Here is a 22,867-nt window from a genome sequence, read left to right on the forward strand (position 1 = left end):
AAAAATGCTCATAACTTCTATGTCCCTTGAGATATAACCTTTATATTTGGTATGCATGTGTATATGGACAAGGCCTTTCCATACGCACACAAATTTTGACCCCTGTGACCTTGACCTTGAACTTAGGGTCCGTGTGAAGGTTTCGAAATCTGCGTTTAGGTTTAGAACTCATAACTTCTATCAAGTGTTTAATGGAGGCATAAGTCATCCTATGGTGACAGCTCTTGTTACTTTTTATTTGTGCAAAACGCGAAAGGATATAGAATTGGCTTTGTCTGTCATTCCGTCAGTCCGTCCGTCTGTCACAAAACTTTTCATGGCAATATCTCAGAAACTATATAAGATATCAACATGAAACTTCATGGGTATATAGATTTCAATGAGGAAAAGTGCCAAGCACATGAACCATAGCCCTACTTGTTCTTAAATAAGAGTTATTTCTCCCTTTTTTTCTTATGTAACTTTTCAGGCTACATCTCAGATACCATACAAGACTTCAACATGAAACTTCATGGGTGTATTGATATCAATGAGGAGAAGTGCCATGCACAAGAACCAAAGCCATACTTTTTCTTAAATAAAAAGTTATATCCCTGTGTTGTTTATATGTGATGGAACTTTTCAGGGCTATATCTCAGATATGATACAACATGAAACTTCATGGGTGTGTAGAAATCAAAGGGAAGAAGTGCCATTTTCAAGAACCATCATCCTGCACTGGTATGAAACCCAGGTAATTCTCGCGTGTATCGGTGCTATACACTGAGCACGTAAAAGAACAAAGAGATCTATTCGTAAAAAGCTAGGGTATCGCACCCGGATTCCTTGCATCTCAAAACTGTCTCTTCTGCTTGCTGTCTCTTCAGCAAAATCCAAAGTACCTCATTGGAAATAAGCATGGGTTATCCTTGACTGCAAGGTCAAAAGAAATATACACATAGATGCATAAAAACAATAACCTACACTTAAATTTTTGTTTAAGGATTATACCATAATATAGGGGATTTGCACTATCCATAAACAAACTTCATTAAGCAGGGGGATATCAATTGAATGATTTGCTCGTTTATCATGTTTTTAACAAATCTTAAAGTTCTGGTTATGAGATGGAGGTATGGCAGGTGGCTGGGTGGGATGGTCAATAAGGCTCGATTGGTGATTGTCAGCTCGGGTACTACTTACATGTACCCTGGGTACTTTTTAAGTATACTTACATGTACCCCGGGTACAGTAAATATACTTAAGTGTACCCGGTCGATATTAGACTTTACCCAAGTTGTGTTCCCATCCGAAATCCGATGTCGTAAAACGCGCTACCGTTTACTGTAAAACGATACTGTTTATCTTAAACAAACTTCACTTAATGACTGCATCAATATGCCTTTTGAGTATGAGTTTCGAATATATATAGGCCATTAAACAGAAAATTTACATACATGTGGAGAAATTGATTTTTTTTTTAAAGCCGACAACGACCGATTTAGCGTTAAAATTCCCGGGTACGTTTTAGTATATTTACCGTACCCGGAGTTCATGTAAGTATATTTAAGAGTACCCGGGGTACATGTTAGTAGTATCAGAGCCGACAATGACCAATGGAGCGTCAATAAGTATCATCTGTATTGACTAATCTCAATTAAACTTTGAATAAAGCAAGCTTGTATGGAGACCACATTTTGAATTATATTTGGGGCATGTCAGGTTAAGGTCAAAATCACTGTTGTTAAAAATAGAAAAAAAAATCTGCTTACCGGTAATAAATTCAGTTTTGAGATAGCAAACTAAAAAATTTTTTAGCCAGTTGGTTTAAGATCAAGGTCATGTACTGAAAGTAGTATAACAGCAAAACGGTTGTTCCCAGTCAATAAGTTTAAGGTTGTGTTCTTTACAAAACGAAGGAGCTTAATACATAAAGCTTGAAAGGAGATATATATCTTAGGATTGTGCATGATATTGGTGTAGGGTCAAGGTTACTTCTTAAGGACAGATAATTGAATCCCAGTTAATAAGTAGATTTTATACGGGGTTATTGCAGTGACATGTGTGAGTAGTTTGCTTATTTTCAGACTAAGCATAACAGTTCATTTGGGACCAGTCAGCTAAAGGTCATGGTTACTTCATATAAAATCTGTTACAAATAGAATAATCAATTTCTTACAATATGGAATAAGATTTTGTCCTGGTTTTTTCTTATAGGTTTTTTTCATTTATTCCTAGCTTATACTTTTATTTGGAATCGGTAGAATCAAGGTCCAGGTCACAATTAAAAAAAATACAAAAATAAATACAAATAGCTTTAGTTTTAATAATGATGATATTGTTATGAAATTATGTTGGTATCTTCCATGTAAACCTTGCTAGGCACATTAATTTTATCTAATCACTAAACCATTGAATTTTTTTAGGTTAGAACCGCGTGAAACAAACACTGCGCTTACTGACCAGACCTTTCATAAAATGGCATGAAGAGAAAATATCTAGCACATAAGACTCTAACTCTCTTCAGAATGTGCAGAGTTATTGCACTTTATTATAGTTTTTCTATGTGTGGAGTATTCATTAAAAAATCATATAAATACAACATTATAAATTGATAGAGGACATTACAGGAATACACGATCTTGAGCTTTTTTGGAGTTATTGTCCTCTGCTTATTTATCTTGTGCAGTTCCTAACTACATACAGTAATTTGAATAAGCAGTTCTCAAAGAGCATTGAAAGAATTCAAATGTAACTAAATATAAATGGGAGGCTTTTAGAGGAAGTGAAAATATAATATGAAACTATAGATCTTAAAAGAACAGTTTGAGGAAGTGTAGAGTGCAATGACTATAACTCTTTGGTGTTTTTAGATCACCTGAGCGATAGCTCGAGGTGAGCTATTGTGATCACTCAGCGTCCGGCGTCCGTCCGTCTGTAAACAATTTGTACACATCTTCTTCTACTAAACCATTGAGCCAATTTCAACTAAATTTCATGTGGAGCATCCCTAGGTCATGGGACAAAAGAATTGTTAAAAAAAATTTGATCACATAACCAAGATGGCCGCCATGACCATATATGGTAAAAACCTTAAAAATGTTCTTGTCAGAAACCGCTCATCAGATTTTCAAAAAATTTCACAGGGATGACCTTTGAGGGCTCCCCTGAAAAAGTTGTTCAAAGAAATTTGATTCGTCAAAAAACATGGCCGCAGGAGCTCGTTGAACTTTGCATGTTTATTCGTTTTTGCCTATTTTGTGAAAACTTTAAAAAATCTTCCACATTTTTTGTCCGATCCTTTCCAAATTTGCACAGTGTCTTTATATCAATGAGGACACGAACCCTACAAAAAATGAGCATTATTGGTCCATGAAGTACAGAATTACCTCCCCTTGAATTGAGAAAATGGTGTTTATGCAATAAAGTCCAAATTTTTCATCCAATTCTTTCCAAACTTGTAAGGATTTAGCATGGTTCAAACAAGGGAAACAACTACGGTTTATGCATGTTCTTTTTATTACAGATTTGCCTCCCTTTAATTCATTCAAAATCTCATTTTACAGCAGAGATTCCAAATCTGATCTGTAAATGAGCCCCATATTTACTGCTGGTGCTATGTTACCTTTTCCCATTTGATCATTCTTAAGTATTGGTCTTGTAATGCTGCTACTGCTACTGCTACTGCTACTACTACTACTACTACTACTACTACTTCTACTACTACTACTACTACTACTACTTCTACTACTACTACCACTACTACTACTACTACTACTACTACTACTACTACTACTACTACTACTACTACTACTAGTACTACTACTACTAGTACTACTACCACCACCACCACCACCACCACCACGTCTACTATTACTACTTCTACTACTACTGCCACTACTACTACTACTTTTACCACTACTACTACTACTACTACTACCACTACTACTACTACTACTACTACTACTACTACTTCTACTACTACTTCTACTACTACTACTACTACTACTTCTACTACTACTACGACTACTACTACTACTACTACAACTACTATTACTACTACTACTACTACTACTACTACTACTACTACTACTACTACTACTACTACTACTACTACTACACCACCACCACCACCACCACCACCACCACCACCACCACCATTCACAGTGACAAAAAACGTATTCACACAATGGCTGCTACTACAACTTATAGCCCATATAGGGGGGCATGCATGTTTTACAAACAGCCCTTGTTTCTATGGGATTTTAACCACAACTGTTCATGTTTATCTCCGACACATATTTTTAGGTCACCTGTCATGAAGTGACACGGTGAGCTTATGTGATCGTGTGATGTCCGGCGTCCGTTGTGCGTGCCTGCATGTGTCCGTGCGTCCGTCCGTCAACAATTTGTTTGTGTAGACAGTAGAGGTCACAGTTTGCATCCAATCTTGATGAAATTTGGTCAAAATGTTTATCTTGATGAAATCCGGTTTGGGATTGTATTTGGGTCATCTGGGGTCAAAAACAAGGTCACTAGGTCAAATAATAGAACAACCTTCTGTAGACAATAGAGGTCACAGTTTTCATCCAATCTTTATGAAATTTGGTCAGAATGTTTATCTTGATGAAATCTGGGTTGGGATTTTATTTGGGTCATCTGGGGTCAAAAACTAGGTCACTAGGTCAAATAATAGAAAAACCTTGTGTAGACATTAGAGATCACAGTTTTCATCCAACCTTTATGAAATTTGGTCAGAATTCTTGATGAAATCTGGGTGGGATTGTATTTGGGTCATCTGGGGTAAAAATCTAGGTCAAATAAATAGAAAAACCTTGTGTTGACAATAGAGGTCACAGTTTTCATCCAATATTTATGAACTGTGGTCAGAATGTTTATCTTGATGAAATCTGGATTGGGATTGTATTTGGGTCATCTAGAGTCAGGAACTAGGTCACTAGGTCAAATCATAGAAAAACATTGCGTAGACAATAGAGGTCATAGTTTTCATCTGATCTTAATGAGTCAGGTGAGCGATTCAGGGCCATCATGGCCCTCTTGTTTTTAGTTCTTACCAATCATTTTTCCTATGCAAATCACAATTCAGGAATGTTATTTTTTGTAAATGACATGTAGAAGGGATGTTAATGAAAATATAATGCTAGCAAGCTTTGAGAGGAAGAGCAGCTTTCAGGAACCATAACTCTTTTTTTGATGTTCATGGAGTAATTGCTCTTTGCTTCCTTTCAGTGTACAAGGAAGACAATTTTGGAGCATAACCCTATTTCTATTGAAGAGAATCTTACTCGAGTTCTTATTATGGTAAGGAATGTGAAAAACTGTGCATTCTACAATTACCATAACTCTTTCTTAACGATTTTAGAGTTGTTGGTATATGTTGCTAATGTTCTATTTTTTCAATAAATAAATTTTAGTTTTTCCCAACTTTTTAGGTGAAGATTATGCTTTTAAGTCCAAACAGCACTATGAGAGGATTTGACACACTCAGTGACAGCGCTTCTTTTCAGAGGTTTTGATGCTTTATGTCTTAAATTTTGAAAGTACTTTTGACACAAACTGGAAAATAATTAGTCTTTAACTATTAAGTTTATTCAAATCCTGATAAAAGACCTCAAGATTCACTACTTTGAATTTTTGTATTTTTATTCAACAAATTGATATTATAAATGTCAAGGAAGAGACACACGCTTACAGTGGCAACATCAAATCACAGAAGAAAAGTAGAAACCATAGCAATATATACTATACAAAATACAATATACAATAATAAACTTTTCGACAGCGTATACAAGGGTAGCTTTACAAAGTATTATCTTCATTACATTTTCCTTAAGTCTTTTCAAGAAGTAAATGACTTCTATAATGTCACATTAACGTTAAAGATGTTCAAATATGACCAGGGAATCCTCACAATATATCACTGTGATATTTAAAAAGGACGACTTAATTTTCACAAAATATATATATATTAAACATGCGTACTGGGACAAATATTTTATGTAACTGTCCAATAATTTGGAAAAGAGCATAATGTGGAAGAGTTAAATTAAACATGTACAAAATTAAGGAAATGAAAATTACATGTAACGCATAGTATATAATGTTTCTACTACATAAATAATACTGAAATACATTAGTGATTACAATGTGAAATGTAGAAAAAAACAAAACAATATTTTTTATCTGAAACAGTCTCTTTCTTAAAAAATTGTAAGACAAAACAAAACACAACATATGAAGATAAAAAACAACCAATACACACATATTCTGTTATATATATGAAAGTTTTAATTCTCACCGACAGTTCTTGAAAATATAAAAGACGTTCTGATATTCATATAATTGACCATTAACTGGCATATATGTTTCTACTGTTTGTTAACTTTATTGTTTAAATAGGCTTCAAGTATTATTCAATCAATCACATATAGGGCTGTAACGAATACACTAGGAAACGAATACGATACGTATCACGAATACAGGGTGGCGAATACGAATATTTATTCGCGAATATGAATTTCAATGAACAAAATTAATACTGAAAACTTGACATGAAATTATATAGTATGAAACTAATTTGTCAATTTGATAAATGAGAATCATTGCATACTGAAAATATGAAATATAAAATTTTGAAATAGACATACACTGACTACAACTGCTTAAACTTTGAACACAGTTTTGAAAACATGACTATGGGGAAACCAAAGTAGCGCATTCCCTTTGCTAGGCTCCATGTTTGTTGATAAGTTGCACAATCATAATGGTAAAGATAAACAAAAAATAAATTCCATCTGCTAATCTGTTGTGCTTATGTTTGAGCATCAATTCACTCGTATTTACCTAAATAAATATTAAACAACCATCAAAAGATTTTTCAGTTCAATGTCGTAAATTTTCAACCGGTGCCTCCCATTTTTGTTGATAATCTCACTGTGTAACATAGTGGGTGGGGTAAACAATGATGAAAAAGGCCGTAATAAGGAGAAGAACATTTAAATGTAGGGGTTTATTGTATTAATCTTTATTTGTAAGGTAACATAAGATGATTAACCTTTCAAACTCGAAACCACGTTGTTTGTATTCGTCAAATATTCGGTTCGGGAGGTGGCGAATAAAGAATACGATTCGTCCACAGCCGTATTCGAATATTCCATTGTGTATCGTTACAGCCCTTATCACATAGGTATCCAGGATTTTAGTTAAGAGGACGCCTGCTTGCCCACAACCGGTTATAGGGGTCTTATCACGGTTTCGTAAATTGACAAAATTGAAAAAAGTTGTTTCAGATTCGCAAATTTTCGGTTTAGTTGTGATATTTGTGAGGAAACAGTATTACTGAACATTTGCCATGGTTTAATATAGGCATTATTATTTTTTTATTATGCATCTTTTGACGATTTTAAAACTAAAAATTATAAAGCGTTGCAACGCGAAACGATTAAATAATTTGGAGAGTTCTGTTGTTGTCGTTTAAATTTGTGAAACTACGAAGATTGCTTATATAACGTATAAAATACACAATATATGTATACTTGGCAGGATAGCTCAGTTGGCAAATGTGTTTTTACTTCAGGATTCCGGGGGTCACTGGTTCGAGCCCTGCTGCATGCTACTTTTTTTCCTTTATTAAATTTTATTTTTGATTTTTTACTGGAGCTTTTAAAAATTAATGTTTACATTTATCAATATAAAGCATTTAATGACAATCTTCAAAACATGCCAAAATCTGTGAAAAGGCCCCTTTAAAATTTGAAATGGCAAAGGATTTTTTAAAGAAGGTTACCTGTTGAGAAAGTTGATTATCATTGCCACATTTTTGTGGCATTCTTTCCTTGGCAATCATTATTCTACTTTTAGTATATGTGTGCATATTTCATAGTTTACTGGCAGGGTCACCTGCCTCTTCATGAGTGCATATACAATTTACGGGTGGACCTGCAATTGACTTCTAGTAAATCTCGATGTGTATCGGTTATATGTAAATTTGATTTAGTACATCCATTTGCAAGTTAGCAGACAATTAAACTGATTACATGTACTGTGTGGCAGTGTTTCCCACATGGCATATGATATGTAAACATTTAAATAGGTCATGAACAGAACTATACATCTGTTGTAAAAAATGGACCCCTTATTTGGCAAGGATGGTTAAGATTATGTGGAAGTGAATGAGTTATGAGAGTTGATACAGGGAATTTGCCCTTTTTGTATAAAGAAAAGGAAATAATTGTTGGGCATTGGCTGGTTATCAAACTTGGACTCTATTTTATGTGAACTTATATTTTCAAAAAGTTTTGTGAAAATTGGTTAAGTTTTATCTCAATGAATTGCCTATAATAGGCTCATAAAAAATAACTTATACAATGAGAAAAAAGTCATGATACTATATTTTTTTTACATGTAATGAAAATTATAAATTTTAATTACAAAGCAGACAATGAATCAATTTTCACACAAAGCACAATGATATGATTATCATGATAAATATAATACTTTATTCACATTTAAAAACCATTGCAACAAGGGCTGTTTGTAAAACATGCATGCCCCCCATATGGGCTGTCCATTGTAGTGGCAGCCATTGTGTGAGCACGAGTTTTGTCACTGTGACCTTGACCTTTGACCTAGTGACCTGAAAATCAATAGGGGTCATCTGCGAGTCACGATCAATGTACCTATGAAGTGTCATGATCCTAGGCAAAAGCGTTCTTGAGTTATCATCCGAAAATCATTTTACTATTTCAGGTCACCGTGACCTTGACCTTTGACTTATCATCCGAAAACCATTTTACTATTTCAGGTCACCGTGACCTTGACCTTTGACCTAGTGACCTCAAAAACAATAGGGGTCATCTGCAAGTCATGATCAATCTACCTATGAAGTTTCATGATCCTAGGCGTATGCGTTCTTGAGTTATCATCCGGAAACCATTTTACTATTTCGGGTCACCGTGACCTTGACCTTTGACCTAGTGACCTCAAAATTGATAGGGGTCATCTGCGAGTCATGATCAATCTACCCATGAAGTTTCATGATCCTAGGCGTAAGCGTTCTTGAGTTATCATCCGGAAACCATTTTACTATTTCGGGTCACCGTGACCTTGACCTTTGACCTAGTGACCTCAAAATTGATAGGGGTCATCTGCGAGTCATGATCAATCTACCCATGAAGTTTCATGATCCTAGGCGTATGCGTTCTTGAGTTATCATCCGGAAACCATTTTACTATTTCGGGTCACCGTGACCTTGACCTTTGACCTAGTGACCTCAAAATCAATAGGGATCATCTGCGAGTCATGATCAATCTACCCATGAAGTTTCATGATCCTAAGCGTATGCGTTCTTGAGTTATCATCCGAAAACCATTTTACTATTTCGGGTCACCGTGACCTTGACCTTTGACCTAGTGACCTCAAAATCAATAGGGGTCATCTGCGAGTCATGATCAATCTACCTATGAAGTTTCATGATCCTAGGCGTATGCGTTCTCGAGTTATCATACGACAACCACCTGGTGGACGGACCGACCGACCTACCGACCGACCGACCGACATGAGCAAAGCAATATACCCCCTCTTCTTCGAAGGGGGGCATAAAAATATTATTTTAACTTCAAAATGGTTGTCATTTCAGTACATATTTAATAAATGTGAGTTGCAAAATAATGCAAAAACTTGTTCATCATTTTCAGAGCTTGTACTAAAATCAGTGCTATAGAAAAACAATATTGCTAGTAGCTTAAACAATAGCAGTCTGACACTTGTATCATTTTAAGAGATAGGTTAACTGCTTAAGGTAATAAGCAAATAATTGGACTATAAATAGCGTTGTTGACAACAAAATGCCCCCAGTTTTGTAATTAGAAACTGTTAAACTGTTGTATCTACGTTGTATATAAATAACTACCTACAACAGTTTTATGAGGAAATCACAGTAAGTTGAAGAATCTCGTTATAGCTATTCTAATAATGTTAACTATTTTAGTGAACAGCTCCAATTAATCGGGTTATATCGCAGTCTTTCTCTGTCCACCCTATTTTCCAACTCTCTGTTGTATTTTCTATGTGCCCACTTTTCCTCCATTTGCTGAAATAAAAAAAAATGTTTTATGTAATTAAACAATTAGAAAATAAAGTTACAACAAGTTAATATGTGATTCCAATTACAGCCCAGATACAATTGTGTTTTTTTTATAATGTTATATAATATTCACCACAGGACAATCCCGGTTTTAACATGAAAACCATTTTTGCAAGTGTTATCAATAGATGCATGTATTCACCAAATATTGCCTTGCTACTTTGTATGTTTTTGTATGGAATAAAAAATGGTTTATTGACCAAGAACAGGGTAATTAATCAATGACAATTTAAAATATTTACTGGCAATTTACTTTGTATTTGTGTAAATATAAATCTAAAGTATACATTCTACAATTATACAGAAGTTTGGTATTTGAAATGCATAATGTGTAAAACAAATATTCCAGTTACATTTGTATTAGATAAATAACACAAAATTGAAATACCTTTTGAAAAACACCCATTTACATTTAGATTAATCAAGAAAACTTTATGGTAAACAAATTGTCACTTTGCAATTAATAATTTGTTGTTGTTGCAAAAACAGACATATCATTAAAATTCCCCAAAGAAAATCATGACATCATGAAATAATTGATTGCTTACCGATTTATTTGTATCTCTGTATTTCATCAGAAACTGGTGCTTCTTGTGGTATTCCTCGGCATCATGCGATCGACATTGGCGATCATACGCTATAGCCTGTTCCGTCTCGGCAACCTTTTGTTGAAACTCCTCTTTGGCCATAACACTCTTGTCTGACATCTGTTGCTTTAACACCTCCCGAAAATGACGTCTGTTAAATACATAGAGAATACTGGGTTACCAAGGCTCATGGTTAAGGTCTTTCAGTTTTCCTAAATGAATTGATCTTAAATTAATAGTATAAATAAATCTGCCTACTCAACAAGTTGTTGATGTTTATAAAGTTATGAGGTAAAGTAAACATCTTATAATTATGGGACCTAGCTATAAATATTTCCCACTGGGATGTTGGACTTTCAAGCTGACCCTATAGTACCATGGTAAAAATCCCCTAAAAGCAATCAGAAATTAAGGAGGGTCAGGAATCACTTTCAGTCTAATTCCCAAATATGCCAGTGTCCTTGACCTTTGCTCAAGGGGCAGGCTAAATGTACTTGTGTGTGCAACAATTGTAGTAAATATATACAAAAAAATTGCATTATGAATAATGAAGTTGCTGTTTGCCTTATAGGCAAGTTTGACTTTTGGCTACTAAAAGTGACCTTCACTTTAGAGAGACTTTATAGGGACTCGGAGTAACACATGACAAACCATATCTTTGTCTGCGTTACTTGCATTTGTGTTGAATTTTTTAAGAATCACATGAATGAAAAAGTTATTTACTGTAAAAGCTGTTTTATGACCAAACTTGACACTTGACCTGTAAGTTACATCGACATTAGAGGTACAGAAAGGATGTTACACACAACACGCTTTCTCCTTATGGAGGTCATTTATGCTAATTTTCAAATTGCACGATGAATGAAAAATGTACAGTCAGGACAAGAACACCAGCTAGCTAGCAAGCACATACCCTTGACCATTGTGACTGCTATATCAAGCTTTTCCTTAGGGAGCTCCACAATAGAAATCAAGTTTGGTTCAAATTTCAGCTATTTTAGCATTTCTGTTTGATGTGCTTAAAGAAGGGGTTTCAATTTTCAAAGTGTCACAACAAAATTGCTCATAACTGTATTAATATTGAATGTTCTGTTTCCCAATAGTCAGACACCCAGTTTTCTCTGTGGCCTCATTTGTAAAATTACCACATTTACCCCGCTGTGAAAGTAAACCAATATTGTATTAGCATTGTTTGAACTATTTTCATGTTAGAGATGGGGTTGTTGACACACAAAAATGGGTTTCAATTGATATACAGTTCGCCAAACATGAAGTATTGAACTGTTCAAATACATGTTGCCAGTTGATATATTATTTAGGCTTTCTAGCATTCATATGTTGTCTAATGCAGAAAAAACAATTATTACAGAATTTCATCTACCATAAATCGGTAAAAATTCTTTTCATTTTCAAAGCTGTCAAATGATTTTTTCTTCATTGGTCGTTTCTACTGCATTATGTAAGTAAGGTTATTAAACATAATATAATATTGACATTTGAAAATCGTTGTTACTTTATCTCAGTGTGGAAATGGATCGGAGCACGCTTACCAATAAAATGCATTAAACCTTGATCATTAAACTTACAGTATTCAAGTAACTTAGTCTTCGATTATTCAGATCAGATACTGGTTTAAAGTCTATTTGACAAAGGGCAAATCATCGGAATAAATCGTCTCACCTAGAGGGATTAATATTGATTGATGTATTGGGGATAAACATTCTCTATAGGACAGGATCCATGTACATAACTTGCAACTATGAGGTTTTAAACATTTAAAAATACACTTCATGTTTTCATTTAGATTTGAATGTGTATGCACCACTTTTCGTTGGGAATTCACTTGATATGTCCTTGGTGTGAAAAGTTACTTTGGGGAGCAGTTTGGGCTGGCAAAAAGTTGGGTAATAGAACAACCATTATCTTTAACCCTTTGCATGCTGGGAAATTTGTTGTCTGCTAAAATGTTGTCTGCTGAATTTCTAAAATTAGCATTTTCTTCAATTTTTTCAAAGAATACTATAAGAATAGCAAACAGTTTGGATCCTGATGAGACACCACATTCTGTGGCGTCTCATCTGGATCCAAAATGTTTGCAAAGGCCTCAAAATTCGGTTCCAGCACTGAAAGAGTTAATTTTCTCAATAGTGACAAGTTTCTTTTTTGTGTAAATTTTATTTTCGGAATGAAAGGTAGGCTTCTACAAATGCTGAGTAAAAAAGTACAGTTCTTATTTTCTCGAGTGAGACTACTTTAGGACTGGTACTTTGCCTTTGTTTCAATTCATAATTGATAGATACTCAAAACACAGCGCAATAGTTATTTTACTAAACAATAACTTCATGTTGAGAAATACATTCCATTGTAAACGATATTCATCATTTATTTTCACCATTAAAATAACCCACTATTCAATTTCCCATCATCTAAAATACAGTATCCTCTTGACAGGTAAATTTCCATTCTAAACTGCTGCTTGATTTATTCTTGAACATGCCATAGATGTCTCCTGAATAAGGAATACCTTTGTATAACCATGACAAACACAATTCCTATGGTTTAACAAAAAAACACAAAAATTTAACATGTATTGAAGCTAGAACTTGACTGTTGTGCCTAAAATACCCCATTGCATGCTACTTTGTCAGTAGGCATTTCAGGTAAGTTTTAGGAACTGGTTTCCCAACAATCAAGCTTCTTATATATCAAGTTTAATTGTAATATCACATAAGATAGTCAAGATATGCACTAAAAATGCAGCATCAATATTTAAAAAGCCAATAACTGTGAAACTATGAATGAGGGAGTTATGGTTCTTATGCGCTGATACCTCTGATATTTAAGAAGATTTGCTTGAAACTTAATTTAATTACAAAACACAAATCAAGAAAGGGCAATAACTCAAAATATGGAAGCAAGAATTATAGCTCTTTTGCACTGCACATCTCCAAAATTAGATACATCTCAAGCTGATACCTCATAACAGTTTTAGAGACATGTCTGTACCTCATAACAGTTTTAGAGACATGTCTGTACCTCATAACAGTTTTAGAGACATTTCTGTACCTCATAACAGTTTTAGAGACATGTCTGGACATAAGTAAAGTACAAAAATTAACAAAGGGCAATCGTTTATAAATTTGAAAACAAATTGTTTAGTTCTCGTCACTGTCATACCACCCTGAATGAGATCTACCAACATATTAAGTTTCAGGTTGAAAGCTCTTTTAGTTTTCAAGATATGCGCTGAACAAAATTTAAACAAGATGACAATTTGAGTTGAAAGAGGGGCATAACTTTTAGTGACATAGGATAAAGCGTAGGATGACACATATTGCACATTCAGAACTTCATTTCTTGAGAAACAAGGCCTGAAAGTGGAAATGTTATAGCTTAAGAGAGTAGGAGAAAGCCTCTGGACAAGTTTTTGTTTATGGACAGACAGACAAACAGACGAACAAACAGACAGGCGTCAATGGAGATTCCAGTATATTCCCCTTAACTACGTATTGAGAGATATATGTCACGATATAACATACTCATAATTGCAAAGTGCGTCGATAGCTATTTAATGTTTTGTGAAACAGTTACTCTGAAAAATTTGCCATAAGATCTATTTATACTAATGAATATTAACAATAATTGATGATAAATATTATAATAATTTTAAACTAGGTACATTGAAAAAAAAAGATGTTTATGACTTTTACTACGAGAAAAAAGGAGTGGAAGACTTGCATGTGTTATAGACCATTTCATTGAAAGAATATTCCAAACCTTATTTAACAAAATAAATTCCAAAAATGACTCTTAATTTTTATATACGAATTTGTTTACAAAATGCATTTCTTCAAAAAGGCCTCTCGACTTCATTTTTAACTAATGACCATAATTGGCTGGAAATGTAAATATAGTTTTGTAATTATCGCCAGAGAGATTTTGTATCCTTTTGGTAATATTCAAACACTGGTCATACTGACAAGCAAACAGCTAAGGTAAATTTTGATTGCTGAGCACTTAACAAAGATATGAAAGTCTCAAGAACTATTTATCTACCTGTTGAACTTAAGTTTTTGTTGAAAGGCCATCTGTCTTAATATTGTCCCGCAATTGATTAATAGGACAGAACAACATACATTATTAATGTTTATTTAAAAAAAGTATTTTCTTATTCTATTGAGTTCCATTGGGGAGAAATCTAACCAGTATATAATTAATTGTACAGAGCAATTAAGGGATAATTTATATTTTATCTGTATTAACTATGCAATTAACATTTTCTTATTTAGCTTAATGGCAATATGATGCCAATATCACTACATATTTCTAAAATAAAAGTGTGCAATTTATTTATTTGCTTTTAAGTAAGATTGACTATACTGCGTTAATCGTTTATGCTCATTCATAATTTATTTCACAAATGAAGTATTTTCATTGTTAACGTATTTAAAAATAAGTCTCTTTTTTAAATCTTACTGTCGTAAATTCACGATAAGTTTTGTGTCAGGGTCTTAAAATGTGTAACAAGAACTGATAAAACTTCTGTTTATTTATTTATTATTATTATTTATTGACTGTAAAAAAGTCCTTATCCCACTAAGCTCTAAATTAAATATCCTACAATTACATTCAAGTAGTGCTTTAGTGATAATCAAGAGCTGTTATGTAAGAACCAATACTTAAGTAAGTACTGTGACCCCATAGTTTAAAGCTGTATTGTTTGCCTGTCTCTCATGATATGCAATCAATTGACTTACATTCAGGTTAAAATTTGTGTCGCTCACTTGAACATTACATCTACTTTATATATTTATGCCCCCCTTCGAAGAAGAGGGGGTATATTGCTTTGAACATGTCGGTCGGTTGGTCTGTCAGTCCGTCCGTCCACCAGGTGGTTTCCGGATGATAACTCAAGAATGCTTATCCCTAGGATCATGAAACTTCATAGGTACATTGATCATGACTCGCAGATGACCTCTATTGATTTTGAGGTCACTTTGTCAAAGGTCAAGGTCACGGTGACCCGAAATAGTAAAATGGTTTCCGGATGATAACTCAAGAACGCTTTGGCCTAGGATCATAAAACTTGATAGGTAGATTGATCATGACTCGCAGTTGACCCCTATTGATTTTCAGGTCACTAGGTCAAAGGTTAAGGTCACAGTGACCCGAAATAGTAAAATGGTTTCCGGATGATAACTCAAGAATGCTTAGGCCTAGGATCATGAAACTTCATAGGTACATTGATCATGACTCGCAGATGACCCCTATTGATTTTGAGGTCACTAGGTCAAAGGTCAAGGTCATGGTGACCTGAAATAATAAAATGGTTTCCGGATGATAACTCAAGAACGCTTATGCCTAGGATGATGAAACTTCATAGGTACATTGATCATGACATGCAGATGACCCCTATGGATTTTGAGGTCACTAGGTCAAAGGTCAAGTTCACGGTGAACTGAAATAGTAAAATGGTTTCCGGATAATAACTGAATAACGCTTATTCCTAGGATCATGAAACTTGATAGGTAGATTGATCATGATTCGCAGATGACCCTATTGATTTTCAGGTCACTAGGTCAAAGGTCAAGGTCACGGTGACCCGAAATAGTAAAATGTTTTCCGGATGATTACTCAAGAACGCTTATGGCTAGGATTATGAAACTTCATAGGTACATTGATCATGAATGGTAGATGACCCCTATTGAATTTCAGGTCACTAGGTCAAAGGTCAAGGTCACAGTGACAAAAAACATATTCACACAATGGCTGTCACTACAACGGAGAGCCCATATGGGGGGCATGCATGTTTTACAAACAGCCCTTGTTACATGTTAAATTGTTATTTTTATGTTTGAGTATACTATAACAAACCAATAGCCATGAGTTTTGGCACTAATTTAATTCATTCTATCATGCTTGTTGCTTCAATTCAAGTGATGTTTTTCATTTCCTGCTTATTAATTAACATAACAGTATAAAACTATACATACATACATACATTGAAATGCTTGTATTCAAATGTGTTTTAAGTTTGATAGAAAATCAATAACGATGCATTTCAAATGGCCAACCAATTTAAAAGGTATAAATGTGGGGGTTGGTTCTCTGAACAAGATGATCATTAAAAGCTTATTCATATTAAAACTTAATTTACTGACAAAAATTTTGCATCATATTTGCCACAAAAAACATTTTCAGCCCTAACATGATACAGGACTGTAAACTTGTAGTTGTCATTAAAAGTTAAAGGTGCGGTTTATAGTCTGCTTCGATATACATCTTCAGCTGACGTCACAATCAACCCCCGCCCGCCCCCCAATCACTGGGATTTAAGTCGTGCGTTAACATAATTATGGCACACCAGGCAGCCACGGCACTTTGACTTATTTCCCTCACAGGTACTCATTTATACACCTGGGTGGAGAGAAGCAAGCGCGGAATTAATTTTTTGCTCAGAAAAATCCAGTGCCTAGGCGGGATTCAAACCAGGGACCTTTCGATCCCTAGCCCAGCATCTTACCACTAGACCACTGTCCCCACAGTCCACACTGGTTAGTGTGTATGTAATAGACAACTCAGATTGCATGCAAATGTTGTCACGTCCATGAGAGGCAATTGCAAATGTACTTCAACAAAGAACAATATATCTACCATTCATTAGTTCAAGTATGGGTAGAACAAACAATACAAAGAGCTTCTAATTATTTGTTAATTGTTAATCAATATCCTGGTACAAAAACAGTAACATCTACAAAAACAACTTGCACACAGTATGTAACATTAGAGTTAAGCAAACAACAGAAGTAACCTAATATCTGAACAAGAAAATAAAAATAATTGTCAGACACTTGTTCATATGGAAAATGCTGAACAATGTCATTGTAATATACAAGACATATGTGCATAGAATAAGGAATGCCCCCACGTTGCACTTTTATTTTCAAAACTCCTCTAATGTTAATCACAAAGTTTTATGGTTAATTCGGATATTTTACCTCTTAGTGTGACCTTGACCTTTGAGGTTCAGAAAAGGGGGATTAACTCAACATGCCATCTCGTCACAGTGGTCTTTTGTGGTATTAAAGTGATTTTAAAATTGCATGATGAATGAATGTTGTCTTATGAAAGTTTACAATTGTGCCTTATTAATATTAAATCCATCAATATATGTCAAAGTTATGGCAGGAATCAGGAATTTTTAAGTTGTATGGACAAATTTTACCTTTGACCTGACCTTTGAGGTTAGAGCGGGTGTAATAGGTGACACAATGTCTTAGGAAAATTTACATTTGTGCCAAGTTTTTGTAGAATCTATCAAAATATGGCAAAGTTATGGCTTTAACAGGAATTTTCAACTGACCTGGATGGCCATATCTGCAAAGTGCTTGGGATATTGGTCAATTAACATGGCCTCCATATTATGCTCATACACATTTTCAGAAAGTTTGGTCACAATTAGACGAAAACTGGTTAAGTTAGAGTCTGCAGAAACCAAAAAGTGCAGACATACTGACAAACAGTGAGGAAACTTTAAAACTCCCTTTCAGCGCATTTAAAAACTATTAAATCAAACAGTTTTTCCTCATGAAAATAGCTCATTAAAATTTATAATGTGTTTACATTGACAAAAAAGCAGAGAGCGCCTATTGATTCACATATTGTTCATTCAAATAAATAATTAATAGTTCTCTCTAAACATGTCTTTTAAATTGTGAAGCATCTGTTAGACTAAATTGTGATCATTCATGCACCAATCGGTTAATCCATTTAAAACAGTGTACTGAAGTGCTTTGTTTTATCTTTGATGTCTGATAAATTGTATTTAATTGTCTTGCCTACAATTCATACTCATGTTTAATTCAGGATAGACGTGTAGTGCATGTGTAACTTGTTCCATGCTCAATACTTGAGAGTGATTAAATTTATTCTATTTTGTTTGCCATTATTGTTAAGACCATGTGTCTTTATTGTTACCGTTAAACCACATTCTACTTGTCAATAATAATGGAGTTCTATAATAATGTTTTTATTGTAACTGTTGAGTTTGTAGTACGAGAAGCTTAAGTTATTGCAGTTTTTGTGTATGAACATCTCGTTATATATTAAATAATTAAATTGAATAATTAAAAATTCAAATTATAAGACAAAAAACATAATAAAACTAATATCAATGAGATACATTTACATTTCTCACGTCTTATCTGAAAAAAACATAACTTAAATCCTTAAAATTGCAAGGTACAGTAAATGATTTTTATCCCATCATCAGACGTGCATTGTCGAAATAAACCACTGTGAAATAAATTTACCTTTATTTCAGCAGTGCTGAAATATAGCTGTCACGCGCGGCGAAGAATGTTCATATTACTCGGAATCAACTATAAAGTAATCATTTTTAGTAAAATCGAATCAGATTCAACAAAACAAACAATTTGATACCAAGATGTAATATAGTTTTTACACACAATGCAACTCAAAAAGCAAATAAACATTATTTACAAATATTAAGTGCGCGTACTCGTGACGTCATTATTAATACGTCATACGACACAATGCATGTTGTTTCACGCTAAAGATGCAGTTGTTTAGTGTCTTTTTTTCCATTATTTCTTAAAAATCGGGGACGTAGAGGTATGATAAACGAAAAACAGGTTGGTTACTGATCTTTTTGTAATGTATTAGGCTCGACACGATTAAAATAATGAAACAATGTTTGCTTAAAATATCATTGGGATTTTCCGTCTAGTTCGATTTTCCTATTCTATGTTTAAAGAAATAATTTACGACTAAGAAAATTGATGGGATAAATCGAATACTAGGTCGGTGCCGAATAAAGCAAAGTTTATCTTGCTCGGCACGAAAATCTGAACCACTCGCCAAGGCTCGTGGTTCAGATTTTCTAAGCCTCGCAAAATAAACTTTGCTTTATTCGGCACCGACCTAGTATTCTCTATGTATACCATTACAATGTTTTTAATAAAACCCATCATTATTACCGTTAAATACTTTCTTGTTTCATTCTTATCACATAATACCCCAAATTATATTATACATTTTATACATTTCAATACAAATTAATTAGACCACAATCTTAAAGGAAAAATCAAGGCCCTTGATTGGCCTCTAAACCTCTATATCAATATTGATGAAGAAGGTTCAGAACAGTGTGTGGGATATATTCAATTGGTAAATAAAATACATGCAATCTGTTTGGCTTGTGGTCATAATTAATATATAAACAAGTCTGGGCACCATGGCTACAAGCATTCTGATCATTAAGAGAAAATTGATTGATAATAAAAAGTTTTTGAATTTAACTGATTTATATTTCAGGATACAAGTTCAAGAAATGTAGTGTCTATTGAAAAGTATTTAGATAAAACTAACATATAACTGATAATAAACAAATTTATTTTTAACTTATAAAATAATAGCATTATTTCACTTGAAACTTGTCAATTGTAACTGTTGGTTCACCGCATATAAGCAAATGTCTCAATGGCTTCCATAAGTGGAACATATTTCATACTTTTAGATGTTTCTCAAAAAAATTATTTTGTGATTTCCTATATTGTATCATATATGACAAATAAAATGTTTTAGAAATTCATGATCTAACAAAGTTCTTGTACAACAAACTAGAATGCAAGTTTAAGCTGACCAGACACAGTGTCTAAGACTTTATTTTATGCCTTTTCACTATACTGAAGTGCAGTATCTTAATGAATCCTTGACTTATCTTTCAGATGTAAAGTTTTAAACAAATAACCTAGCCATGTCAGATATGCCGATAAATTAATGTGTTTGTTTGTCCTATATGGCAGCATGTGCTTATTGATTGATTAATATTATCGCATTAAATTGAAATTCTAAAAATAAAAACATATCCATGTTTGTCCAAACACACCAAGCTAAGACACAAAATTATTTTCAGTTAGACGGTCGTCAAAGCCTTATCAAGCCTTAACTTTTCAAACCCTACACATGGCAATAGCTCAGATACCAAACACCAAATAAAATATTTGTCTTTGATATAATGGTTGCACTAACAATTAAATTGGCAGCTTGATAAAAACTGGATTAAGAACCAATATTATTGCTGACTGGCGCACTGGAATGCTATCACAGTTTATTTCAATTTTAATCATTTCTGTTATGCCAACCTGTTTGCTTTCTCCAGCTAAAAGCAATTAGCCACACTTGAAGCAGGTGTGCCTTACACCATATATATTGCAGTTAAAAGAATCTAGTTAATCCTATGTTAACAATGACATGGAAATTTATGTCATTGCATGCTCTATCACATTAGCCAGTGCTTTTCCCAATATTATTTAAAGGGGCCTTTTCACAGATTTTGGCATTTTTTAAACTTATTCATTAAATGCTTTATATTGATAAATGTAAACATTGGATCGTAAAAGCTCCAGTTAAAAATCAAGAATAAAATTAAAAAAAGGAAAAGAACATAGCCCGGGGCAGGTTTCGAACCAGTGACCCCTGGAGTCCTGCCAGAGTCCTGAAGTAAAAACGCTTTAACCTACTGAGCTATTCCTCCGACAACACATGCTAAACGTATTTTATACGTTATATAAGCAATCTTCGTAGTTTCACAAAATTTAACGACAAAAACAGAACTCTCCAAATTATTCAATCGTTTCGCGTTGCAACGCTTTATAATTTTTAGGTTTTAAAATCGTCAAAAGATGCATATAATGGCTATATTAGAGCATGGTAAATGTTCAGTATTACTGTTTCCTCACAAATGTCATAACCAAAACGAAAATTTGCGAATCTGAAACAACTTTTTTTAATTTTGTCAATTTACCAAAGCGTGAAAAGATCCCTTTAATACTGTGTTGAAACCAGAAAAATATGACACATACATTTTTGTTTCCTAGTAGATCAAAATCCCAACTTGTCAATACATGATAGTCAATGTCTAGAGATTAGGAGAAGATTATGGCTAATTATACATTTGATGAATGAAAAGATAATACCTTCTCTTATTATCAATAAATGTTTTGGTGGTATGGGATAACCAATTTTTTGCTAATCTGGGTGTAACAAAATAGTTCAAGAAAACAAATAGTTAATTTCCACAGATTTTTTAGGGTCCTCTCTATCATGAAATCAATGCCCATTAACGTCTGAAGCCTTATATCAAACATAATAAAAAATATATGAACTAAAGATTAAATAATAAATGCCTGATTGTATGAATCCACCAGCATGTCAACATACATAAATGAATCTACAGTACGAGTATTTAGTTCTTGAAGAATTTTTTCATTATCTTCTTTTCCTGAAACTTATGTCCTTTGATACAACATATTATTTTACTGAGGTTAAAAACAACAATTTGTCAATGAAACAATTAACCACTAATTAACAAAACAAATACATGAATTCTAACATACCTGTATGCTTCTTTTTCAGCAGGTGCCCCATAGAACGCTTTAGACCAGGCTGAGTGATACCTCGTGTGTTCTCGCTTCTGCATGAGCAAGGCCCGCTTCTCATTCTCATAGTGCTGGTCTGTCGTCTCCCAACTCCAGTTGATCCTTCGTCGCGGCGGGGGCGGCGCAAGCGGGTTCACGCGTCCTGGTATCCGGATGAAGTCTCCATAGCTGGAGAGTTCCCGGGGTGGGTATGGGACGTAGAGCGAGGCAGAGCTATGAGATCGAGGTGGCGGCTGAGTGATTCCCGTCGGTAGCGGGGTGCTCACCGGGGTGATACGTGGCAGTACAGTTGTTGAGCTCATTGTTGTTAATGTTGTTGCTAAATTATTGGTCGTGCATGCCTGAAGCCAGAAATATGGAACTGGTTTTTACTGACATTTTGTGTTATTACTCTGCCTATCAAATACTGTTATGGCTGTTAATATATGTATGAAGGATATAAGCAGCATTAACAATTGATAAACATTCTTGAATTATAAAAAGTTCACATACAGTATTTTAATTCTTCATTTTAAATGTCTAAAGCTCATTTTAGTTCAGGAATATTAATTAAATTTTTGTACACAATACAAAAACAGCATACTACACAAATGATGTTTGTGCAATGTACAGTATAAGTGATAAATTAACTCGGCACAAATTATAAAGCACCACAGACTTAACATTTTGGTAAT

At 34.0% G+C, this 22,867-nt stretch overlaps 1 protein-coding gene across 6 annotated transcripts in view; it reads right to left on the bottom strand.

Moving 5' to 3' along the window:
* LOC127881948 (uncharacterized) overlaps window positions 1-22,495 on the bottom strand; it is a 220,875-nt gene extending 198,380 nt beyond the window's left edge. Inside the window, exons 1-4 of one of the 6 annotated variants that reach the window (XR_008050347.1) lie at window positions 22,152-22,495; window positions 10,693-10,882; window positions 9,395-10,090; window positions 5,623-8,759 (exon numbers count right to left, since the gene is read on the bottom strand). Coding sequence is in view for 1 of the 6 variants with exons in the window: in XM_052430212.1 (XP_052286172.1) it covers window positions 9,980-10,090; window positions 10,693-10,882; window positions 22,152-22,495 (645 nt within the window). In the remaining 5 variants the exon portion in view is untranslated. Of the gene's footprint in view, window positions 1-5,622; window positions 10,091-10,692; window positions 10,883-22,151 lie in introns of those variants that run through there. The other 5 variants (XR_008050345.1, XR_008050343.1, XR_008050344.1 and 2 more) reach the window with 5 other exon arrangements.
* Window positions 22,496-22,867: the final 372 nt, after the last annotated feature.

Source organism: Dreissena polymorpha, chromosome 5 (genome assembly GCF_020536995.1).
Source record: "Dreissena polymorpha isolate Duluth1 chromosome 5, UMN_Dpol_1.0, whole genome shotgun sequence".
NCBI classification, from domain to species: domain Eukaryota; kingdom Metazoa; phylum Mollusca; class Bivalvia; order Myida; family Dreissenidae; genus Dreissena; species Dreissena polymorpha.